An 11,091-nucleotide genomic window follows, 5' to 3' on the forward strand; every position below is an offset into this window, starting at 1 on the left:
GTGAAACCCAGCATGGGGAAGTTAGATGTGTGTTTCTTTTTCTCGTGCTCCTTAGTCCTTTTGGCTAAGCATACTGGAACACCCCTCCCTAAAAATCTGATGAAATGGAATTTGTTTGTGGGTGGCAGAGGAGCTTTTTGGCTGAAGTATAAGATGATGAGTATCTTAGGTTCAGCTTCTGTTCGATGTGCTGGCAAACTTCTGAAGACTTTGGGTAGCAGTTTTACTCTGTGCCATAGTTTCTTCTTCTCTGAAATGGGACTACCAGTCTACCTCATGGCATGCCGACACTACATAAACTGTAGAATTTCAGGAGATCATTGCATGTGAAAGCACTGGATAGAATATTATTTATTCAGTAGCTGTGAAGGAAGCAAGGGTTTGCTTTAATTTGTTGTGCTCCCTATTAGCGAGGCCTAGTTTCTGGTCTGGGACTGAGTAGACAATCTCACCATTCTTTTTCTCACAGTAGGTTGCTGTGTTGATCTCTAAACCAGATCCCAGCATTCTTTAATACTGCTTTAATCAGGCACTTTACTGTACATAGCCTTTAAAGATTAATGGGTGTGTCAGGTAGCTCTTTGTTATTAAATCATTTCTAGTGTGGTGTAAAACTGAGTTTGCAGCTTGGCACATTTATTGCAGTTGATGCTTTTCAGGAGGATATGTGTGCAATAAGCAGTTTAAACTGAAATTAACCTGACACATTTTCAAATTCATAGTGAATTAGGCTTTGCTTGAACTTTCAAACCTCTATCTTGGGAAGAATGGGTACAGCTTGCTTTCAAGAAATCCTTTTTTTTCAGTAAAATACGCTGGGTCTGTATTCGATGTTCTCTCACTGTGTATTCTCTTGTGCTCTGATTTTAACAGTTTGCATTTTTTAACATCTTTTATATTCAACCTAATGTTCAACTAGTCTAGAGAAGATCTCTGACCACCTAGTAACTGATACTGCATTTTTAAACCAAGCTCTTGTCCTCCCTCTACAGGAGAATTTGCAGCGTTCAAGTAGCCACAGCACCATGGCAGCACCCACTCTGTTACTTAAGTCTTGTGTTCCGACAGTTTCTTAACATCCAAACTCTATTCTGCTCCGCAAAACCTAAAGTAATTTAGAAAAGATATCCATAAGCTTAAAAGTGGAGCAGAATGGAACTGCCAGTCCAACACAATGGGAAAAAGTACCTTTTTGGGAACCAGAATCCTCTGCTGCCAGTGTTTCTCCTTCAACACAAACCACCATGTGCATTCGGAGACCCGCAGTGCTGCCTGTGCCGTTGGCATCATTCCCGGGAGAGAGGAGAGGGCGCTCATGGTTTGACTGTGGTGCTCGGGCATGAGGGGATGGAACTGCTGCTGCAACTTAGGAGACTTGCTTTGGATGGTCTGCCGGTCAGCTTTCTCCCTCTAACAACGTACCATCAGAGGCCGAAAATCTGATGAGTGCTAATTTACAAGAATCATCCTCTGTTCTGATCTTTTTTTTCCCGATGTACTCACTGGTTTATGGACAACGCAGTATCCCCTTTTCACTGTATTACAACATCAAACACCTAAATCCGTCTATATTATTGGGGTTTACTCCGATAAAGTTAAAAGCGGGGGGCGATGGGAGCTGGAGAAGATGTGACTCTAAGGCAGTGAGGTTAATCTGAAGGAAAAGGGGATGCTGCTGCACCTTTTTTCAGATATACTTTATCACTTCTTCAAAAAACATACAACCACCACCAACCTTAACCTGTTTCCTTTTCCAGTGTTTTCTTGGTGTATGCATATACAACATCTTTGAGAAGGATTAGGTAGATCCTTCTTTTTGATCCAGCAACAAACTGAAGTTTAAAAAGCAAAACAAAAAATGTAGCGAGATTGTCCTCTCTTACTCTTTTTCTTTTGTATCATATGATACAATGTATTTATCAAAGATGCTACCACAGCATCTGAAGTCTGTAGAATTCCCGATACAGACTGTGAATGGTGTATGTACCTACTTTAAAAGTTTTATTTTAAAAGAGGGTGCAGGTTAATGCCAGGTACCTTACCGAGATGTAATGTTTTCATAAACGGGGAAAAAAGTTCTCAGGTTGAATTGAATACAAATCCAAACCCCCCTAGAATTAGACATTCCGAAAAATTATGTTTTGGTACTTTCAAGAGCTTTTTTTAAAGGATTTTTATCCTGTTAACTAAACGTCCTCTGATAAGTGTGTGTGTAAATGTGGAGCATCTTGTCCTAATGGCAAGTTGTTAGATCAAAACAAAACGGTACTTGCTGGATCCACGCTGACTACTTCTCCTCTCACAGCTTTCTGCGCTGTCATCTCTTCCCTTCCATTTGTCTTTCCCTTATGTATGCTTTGCAAACTAGGATGAAGGTGGCGGTATTTCCACTAGAGTGCTTTGTTTTCCTGTCCTCCAGTCCTGGTTTTCAGATGGTTGATAGCTTTTTCACAAGTTACCCAGTCAGGGAAGAAGAAAAAACCCAACTCATCAAGTTCTGCACATTGTTTACCTCTCATAGAGTATGTTGTGATGTGATCTGTTTGCAGAGTTCTCTGGTATGTGATATTACATGTAAATTATCTGTACAGAGGCAAGTCAGACCACATGAGAAAGAAATCCAAGTTCAGACAGAAGTTTTCAGAGTTTGATTTGCATCTGCCCTGTAACACTCCAAGTGAGGCAGGAGAACTGATCCCCCCCCCTCTAGCAGGGAGGTACTTGCCGGGAAGGAGAGGGGTGTTAATCATGACAAATAAATGAAGGAGTTAAATGTGTGTGAATGTGGTGTCCGTGCTAAACATGGGTATATTGGGTGAGGACACTGTCCTTCCCTCCCTAGGAGAGCTGGACTGTTTCTGTCTGTAGAAGGTTGCTCCCAGGTGAAGGGAGAAACGCACATCAGTAGTGGGACATAGTGTTAAACCCCTGGGGTTCTGCAGTGTTGCTGGTAGTTTGTTATGTTTGTCAGTAAATATTTACTGGGGTTACAGGGACCGGACTAATCTGAAGTGGGAATTATAACTGAAATACTGTGTATTCATATTAATTCCACAAGCATTAGCAAGACAGCAATAGTGAACGACTTGATAGTCACTACAAGAATGAAGTGATTCATGTTGCTACATGAATAGATTTGATTTTGTGTACAGGATGCATTTAAAAAAATACACAAAAAAAGCAAAAAAAAAAAAGCACAATTTTTTCTTGTCTGCTGTGGGTCTTCAGATGCTGTAAGGTTTCTCCTTATCGAGATTGGCAGGAATTTAAACAGTAGCAATAGCCACTTCCCAGCGTGGAGAAGTTGATGAGCAAACTGGCGTGCATATGGTGAAATCATAGTGCTCCCTGGTGATCATCTGAGGCCAGTACCTAAGAGGTAGAAGGGGCCAGGGCCACTGTGGTCAGCAGGCAGGTGGGAGCATTCACAGACAAACTCCCAGAGGATGAAGTAGTCGCTGCTCATTCTCCTTCTGTGGCCCCATTTGTAGGTGTCGGACATACTGGAAATGAATATTCTCTCGAAAGAAACTTATTGGAGCAAGGTGGTTCAACAGTCATTTGTTTCACAGAGCCTTCTTAAAAACCCTGGTTTCCTTCCACAAGGTCACGCTGGGGGAAGATTGTCTGCTAAAATATAACTGTTAGGAATTGCATTCACCTTTGCTTAAAATTAACTTATTTTTGGTGAAGATTCATTACCCATTAGTCTACAATATGCTTCTTGAGCCCATAGGAAAAGCACAAGGAAAATTGCTATCCTTGTCCATGCAAAGCACTTTATAAGTAACACATTATCTCTCGTTTTGTTTTAGGATTTTGGGGTTTGTTTTGTTTCAGTTTTGTTCTGTTGTTTGTGTTTTTTTTAATGGGGTTTGTTTGTAGTTTTGTTTTTCTGGGGTTTTGGGAGGGGAGTTGGGAGTTTGGGTTTTTTTCTTTTTCCCTAAGGAATGTGCAAGTTGTTTGGCTGCTGTTTAGGGAAGTCCTTTCAGGATGCATTTCTACTGGTTTTCACGTTTGTTGCCCTCCAGAGAGCTGTAGTAGTGTGTGTTTGTCTGTAAAAGGTCCCATGTAATACTCATGCAAAACTTTGGAAGAAATTTGGTTTGTAGATAATTGGGATTTTAATTTTTTTTTAATCTTTTCCTTTGGGAATTTTTCTGGATGTCTTGCATGCCATCAGAACCAGGCTTAAAGGTGCCCTATAGCTGTTTAGTGAATGGGGAGGTAAGAGTAGACGAGAACTGAGTGCCCTGTATAGCAGTGGGATGAAGGAGATAAACTGAAATGACCAATGTGTTCATGTCCATTACACCAAATTTCTCAAGTTTCTCTGTGGTGTCCGAACCACAAGCACATGCCATATTATGGATATGTTAGTTCCCTGGCAGTTTTCAATGCCAGGCTGGATGGGGCTTGGAGCAACCTGGTCTAGTGGAAGGTGTCCCTGTCCATGGCAGGGGGGTGGAACTGAATGAGCTTTAAGGTCCCTTCCAGCCCAAACCAGTCTGTCGTTCTGTGATGATTCTATGATTTTGAGTGTGCGTGTTGGGACAAACATCCAGACAGTCATACTGCTTTTAGCTCTACAGTATCTAGTACCTAATCATTTGGAAAACTACTGGTATCCAGTCACAGATATTCATGCCTTTATTAACCACACATATACCTTCACCTCTGCCTTTCCTTTTCCATACAGTTAGAAGAGGCCTGTTATCTGTTACATCTTCCCTGTCAGTACAAGATCATTTCCTGTGGCATATTTGCCAGAACTGGAACGTAATAATGGAGCTTAAACCAAACGGTATGAGCATAGAGGCCTGGTTATTTTGGAAGTCATTTCTGCTTGAACTAAGTCCTACATAGCCCCAGATACGATTAGCCCAATCATTTCTTTATTGCTAATGCAACTCATGCTGGCCATTAAATGAAGCCACTTCCTGGTTTTCACACTTACTCAAAATCATCCTTCTTTGCACCTGAATGCTCTAGCAGCTGCTGCTGATGCAGGATGTTTGAGGCCAAATACTGCCATCTTATCGTGGCCTGTCAATATTACTTGGATTAGTACATGCTCAGTAGAAGTAGAATTTGGCCTTCATGCCATAAAATGAGTAAATGCTGACTGTTTATAATTACCACGTCTTTCCACAAAAGCCCAAATCAGGGGAAGAAAATACACTGAAGATCACACATAAATAGGTTTGCTTCTGTATTTACCTGTTGATGTCAATGCATCCAGCATTTAACAGACCATGCAGGGAAGCAAGATTGCCAGACACCTCACAAACAAGTATAAGTTGACATTTTGATAGGTGGAGGGGCTAAATTTAGGGAAGAGGCATGTAGACATTTCACACTTTGCAGCCTATAGATTTCATTGCCTTCTATGACTGTGAGTGTAGCATGTGTAGCACAAACTGTTCATAGTACTGTAGATGATGTGTCTTCTGTCTGTTGAAAAAAGTATCACCAGTAGCACAATGTGACAGGCAAAGCTTCTAGGTACAGTCAAGTTCGGTCAAAAAGCAATTGCATGAGAGGACTGTTAGGCCATCACTTTGAAGGTGCTGGGTGTTCCAGTTTTCTGTTATGCATCTTAAATAGAAGTTTGTGAAATCAGTGTTCCGTTGACTGCATCCCTGTTAATATGCGTTTGCACTTCACATTTGTTTTGGCATGCATTTTAAATGTCTATCTTCATTGCTTCATTACTTCTTGCTTAGTAAATGGAATCATCAGAAGAACAGAGAAAAGTTGTTAAAACTTTTTCCCTGCTTTTAAGTTTCAAGGATGCTAACACAGAAGCTACTGAGTCAGCACCGTGACAGCAGTAAGTAACTACGAAACTGTGGAAGGACAAAACATGAAGAACTGCAGATGAAAACTAGCCTCTCTCTTCTTTAGAACAGAGAGCTACCAAGACTGTCCCTTTGTTGCATGGTTTGTGTAGGGATCCCCCCCAACAGTCTTTGCAGTTTGCCAAATGATCATGTGCCTTCACAACCTTAAGAAGTCCAACAGAATGTAAACCAGGTGCTTTGTAACTAGAGCAGTGGCTTTGGTTTACTTCTGCTGCAGTAGTTTTGTACATAGCTATTACTTTATAGGTAGGTAGTTTGGAGTTGGTAAACTTCCGTAAAGTAGCAAGGAGAGCAGACAGCATTCCCCAAAACACCTATTACCATTTCAAAGCTAGAACTGAAGGATTCCTAATTCAGTTACAGGAAACCTGCTGCTCGAAATCTGCTCTATCCAAAGTTAAAAGAGGTTCATTTAATTCAGAATAAGCCCTCCTCCCACTCCAAAGACACAAAGATCTTGTTAAAGGAAGGTAATGGAAAGCCCTGAAGAGGCTCAAAGTTACACAGTTACAATATTACACTGTTATAGCTCCTTGGAATGTGATTGTAGATGAAAAATGAGAGCTGAATGAGGAGAAATTGATGGCTAGTACTTGTGTAATCTAAGTGTGCATATATCAGACTATACACTCAATTCCCTGGCCCAGAAAGTGCTATTAATTGCTTTCTGGAACATCAGCAGGTTTCCTTAGCTATTTTTTGGCCTCTTACAGTAATGCATACTGTTACTGCACATTAACTGTGGGAGATGGTAGGTGTCTTGTCAACTGAGGGGACCCCCCAGTGTGTTTGAATTTGATTTGTTCAAGTTTCAAACCTCTTACGTAGACTTGCGGCAGTACTTAACATACCAGTGTCATATTTACCTACCTGTCCATAAAAGACAAAATAATGGGCTTTGGTATTAGTGCTTTTTCAGATTTTTTTCTTCTCTGGGGCAAGACTTTAGGCATAATTGTGAATTATTGTTATGTCTAAATGCACAGTTCATACAAAATCTCGGAGCAGTTTTAATTTGGCTTTGTTCCTGTTAGGCAGCAAAGTGTAAAAATGTTTTACTCATGTTTCAGGATCTATCTGGAATCCTTCTGCCTACCCCAAATTCTGCACTAAAAGTACATGTTAGGACATGGATAAACTATTACACCAAGAGAAGGGAGCTGATGGGAGAGTTTAGAATCTTCTAAACTACCTAGGCATTTGCTTCACAGTATCACAGCAGCAGTGTCTTCAGCTCATCCAGCCTCCTTAAGAGCCAGCAGTGGCTGTGCGGTCATTTGGTCTAGTTCGTCCCGTTTGCAGCAGCTGTACTGTAGAATAAGCCTTGTGTGACATGTACTTTTGAGCGAGTAAACCACAAAAAATAACTGTTTGCTTTTTTGTTTGGGTTTGGAAAATGGCTGGGTTTTGTTTTGCTAAGATGTTGTTATTCTGTGTTGCATTGGTGTATTCACCAGGGTTGTAGAAAAGATCTCTCTCTGGTTGGGAGCTCAGTGGAACATTAGGAGAACTGCAGGCTGCCAGCTGGGCAAGGCTGTTGGGTCTAGGGGGCAAAATGGACCAAACTTGGGTTATTTTGGGATGGTGGGAGGGGTTCCGAGGGCATAATTTAAGTTAACTCTGTCTAAAATAAAATGTAAGTGCAATAAATGTGCTTTTTTTTTATTCAAAGCTGTGAACCTTTAGAAAAAAAAAACATAAAAAAAAAACAAACAAAAAAAAAAGCACATCATTCCTTCATGAGCCTTGTGTCCTACCTGCCTTCCCTTCCTCCCCCTCTCCACACTTCTCAATGGACAGAAACCCAGCAGCGCCCAACCTGCACGTGTTGGCTACCCCCATTAGCGTTGCTTTTCTTTTGGTCTCATTTGTTGGGATTGGGGAAAGCCCTGCCCCCTACTCTCTGCTCCCTGGATGTTCCGTTGGGATCTGGCACTGACCTGTGCTGCTGGAACAGGGTCTGCTGCTGCTGGGGAGGCAGGAGCCAGCACTATGACAGCAGTGCAGTGCTTCTCCTGCCCCTTCATCCTCCCCTCATATCAGGGGTAGTTGTGGTCTCCCAGGGCTGAGCAGGTGACATTTTCCTACAGCAGCCGTAAACGTAGTTGGTCACTGGGTGCCCAATGGATTCCTTTTCCCCTCTGCCTAGACACACGTGCAGGCTGGCCACTGCTGGCTTCTGTGACTCTGCCTTGTTTTGAAGGAGCAGGTATAGGTGTTTGTAATCCATTGTGCATTACTTGCACTGTCTCTCTCTCTTACTTGAGCGCAGGCTGCTTTTCCTAGATTAGGGAAGGTGCACTGGCCTCCTGGGGGGTTTCATGAGAGGCACAAGGTGTTTGTTTCATTAGAGAGTGATGGAAGGTGTAGCACTCCATAGCTGGACCCCATGGGGGAGTGAGAGAGGACTGGCTTGTTTAAAGTTTATAGATACACAGATCTATAACCTTTAAACTTTATTATTTTTATATATAGTCAAGACAATGGCATTACCTCATAATACAGAGGCTTGTTTATGAGAGGCAAAGTATCTAGTAAGGAGAGGAAAGGGAAATTTATATACGGAGTTGATTTCTTTTTGTCTGTTTGTTTGTTCCTTAGTGCAATGAAGTGTATGTCCCACTGATTTAAACTGTGTGCTAACACATTCCTTTCAGCTGTATTTTTCGTTTTTTGACCACCAGAGGTTTGCAAGGGGCTTGTAACTGCAAAGTAGAAGGTCCAGTCTGGTTACTTAAAAACAACCAACCAACCAACCCAATTGTGTTAGTAGATTTCCATAGCTGCTTTTTAAAACCTACAATGGAGTAATTGTTTTGAAACTTGTATTTATTTTTTACTTCATTACAAAATGTTTATTTTTTGTTTCCTGTTACGTAGGTCATGGCAACCCCCCCCTTCTTTCCTTCTCGAGTTTCCCCTGTAATTGCCAATACAACTTCTTTTTTCTTGTTTGTTCCTTCCCCCTTTACTTTTGTTGTCCCTTCATTTGTACTTTGGAGTTTTTCTCATGTAAATTTGTACAATGGGAAATATTGTCCAGTTTGGTTAGAGAGCATGGAGACTTAAAACATATTAAAATTTGATAGCTGAATTCAGATTGAAGAAAACTATTTCTGTGTAAAGTTATTTAAAGAACTCTGTATTATATAAAAGGCAAAAAGTTCTATGTACTTGATGTGAATATGAGAATACTGCTATAATAAAGATTGACTGCATGGTAAAGTCTGAAGGAGCTTGTTTATCACGCAGTTCCAACTCCTCCTTCCCCAGAGGTACGACTACGGTGGTTAAGGGGAGTGAAAACATTACTTTGATGTTGATTTAGAATGTAACTATGGGAGGAATAAACTAACCCCACCACCACCACCTTCCCCAGGGCTAAGCACAGTAAGCCAGCATCACGGATTTTTACCTTTGCTGTGGGCTTTGCTTCACCAGGGATTATTCTGGGCTCTGGTAACAGCCAAGGGCCCCATTCCCCTTCACCCTGGAGAAAGCTTGGCCTGGGTTCTCTTCAGGGTAACTTCCCCTGCTTCTAAGGCAACTGTTAGGAGGTGACAAGATGCCAGTAGAATGTGTTTTAAGTTAGCTTCTCTGCATGCTAACATGGACAAGTTTTATTTCCTCCCTCCCCCCCCCCCCCCCCCTTCAGAAGTTACTTGACAGAGCTTTAATGGTAAGATTATTACCTGCAGTGCATTTATGAAGTTTTAAATCACTCCCTGGACATGAATCTATCACCTTATTTCTTTGAGGCAGCAAGAACTGAGCAGTAGTGAGTAAACACTAGAGAAGTTCATCCAGACTCCAAAGCTGGAGTTCATTCTCCAGCAATTCTGCAGCACTCAGAAACAAAGTACAAAGTTAACCTAGTGTTTGTTTAGTTACTTTTATTGAAATAAGGACCTGAGGAGCCAAAGCTTTGGTTCCAGGAGCCTCTTTAGTTCCAGGGACCTGCAAGTAATAGAAGAGAATCCTGAGAACCTTTTCACCCACCCTTTTCCCACCATTGAGAGCAGGGGAAGGACCCTCTCGATAGAACCCATGCTGCCTTCTGCACTAGTTGAAGCTGCTGGGTTTACAGCCATGCTATGACACAGTAGCTTCAGAGAGTATGAAACAAGCAAAAGCCTCAACCCTTCAAAGGGATAAGTGCACAGGTCTCTCTAGAAAGAGAAGATAGGTCATGCTGCGTTTATAGGACAGCATGAATAAAATTATCTTAGGCAGCAGTTAAACTACAACTTAGTTGCTACACTGCAGGCTTATATTGCCACAACTAGACTGTCAGCACTGGAGCATTCAGGTACCCAAGACAAGTGTATGTGAAGGCAGTAAACGCTGCCACGAGCTACCTGCACTCTGTACAACAGAGATTTGGCACATTTACCTTCGGAAGTGCACAAGTAACTGCTGCAAGTAGAGTACCTGTAGCAGTGCCAAGAGAAGGCGCCCAGCAAGCACCGCCTGGCGCGACTCCCTGGCACCGAGAGCTCTGAAGGAAAGGTAAAGCACAATCCGGGCTGCCGTTGGCCTGGTGACCGCGCTAATCGCTCCTTACAGCGAATCCCGGCCCAGCCGCAGCGCCCGGGGGCCTGTGCGGGAGGAGCCGTACCGGTGTGCTCCGGGGAGCGAGGGCACCGCGGCCGGAGGCGCCTATTCCGCGTCGTCCGGAGGGATCCCCAACTCCTCGTCCGTCCAGGCCGAAGGGTCGGGATAGGGGAAGTGGCCCTGGGAGAGAGGCAGGCTCAGAGCCCAGCCACGGCCCCCCGCCACCCGGCCCCCGCCACCGCGCCGGACTCACCAGCACCATGTCCGAGCTGTGCCAGAAGTGCCACAGGATCCAGAACCACATGAAGCCGCTGAGGAGCTCGCTGCGGATCACTTGCGCCCGCGTCAGCTCCGGGAACTGCCGGTACCGCGGCTGGATGTGCACCTCGCCGCCAGCGCTGCAACAACCGCACCGCTGCCGTCTCGCTCCCGGCCCCTCCGATACCCGGCCCGCCCCCCCGGCCCGCCCAGCCACACTCACTGCCGCCGCCCGACCGCGCCGCTCCCGGCCCGCAGCAGCCGCCCCGCCGAGCGGCCCAGCGACGCCAGCGCCATGGTAGCTCCACCGCCCCCCAATGTCACCCTGCACAGACCAACAACAGCCGCCGCGATTGGCCCTCCGCGCCTACCGGCGCATACCAACTCCCGGCGCGGAGGGATGAACGAGCCTGGG

General features: G+C 43.9%; 2 protein-coding genes across 3 annotated transcripts in view; one reads left to right on the forward strand and one right to left on the reverse strand.

The window, feature by feature from the left end:
- The window catches only part of BRAF (B-Raf proto-oncogene, serine/threonine kinase), an 84,707-nt gene extending 75,622 nt beyond the window's left edge, over window positions 1-9,085 (forward strand). For both annotated transcript variants that reach the window (XM_061444901.1, XM_061444900.1), the window contains one exon: window positions 993-9,085. In XM_061444901.1, the coding sequence (XP_061300885.1) occupies window positions 993-1,015 (23 nt within the window). In that variant the 3' untranslated portion in view covers window positions 1,016-9,085. The remainder of the gene's footprint in view (window positions 1-992) is intronic.
- A 664-nt stretch (window positions 9,086-9,749) lies between these two features.
- On the reverse strand, window positions 9,750-11,062 carry NDUFB2 (NADH:ubiquinone oxidoreductase subunit B2). The gene is made up of 4 exons (XM_061444922.1): window positions 10,900-11,062; window positions 10,672-10,816; window positions 10,483-10,598; window positions 9,750-9,821 (listed from the first exon to the last, which is right to left on the reverse strand). The coding sequence occupies exons 1-3, from the start codon at window positions 10,971-10,973 to the stop codon at window positions 10,524-10,526; spliced, it is 294 nt and encodes a 97-aa protein (XP_061300906.1). The 5' UTR covers window positions 10,974-11,062; the 3' UTR covers window positions 9,750-9,821; window positions 10,483-10,523.
- Between the last annotated feature and the right edge of the window lie 29 nt (window positions 11,063-11,091).

This window comes from Pezoporus flaviventris, unplaced genomic scaffold (assembly GCF_033815535.1).
Source record: "Pezoporus flaviventris isolate CSIRO_AGI_PZ_B2104156 unplaced genomic scaffold, CSIRO_AGI_Pfla_v1 ptg000002l, whole genome shotgun sequence".
Classification (NCBI taxonomy): Eukaryota; Metazoa; Chordata; class Aves; order Psittaciformes; family Psittacidae; genus Pezoporus; species Pezoporus flaviventris.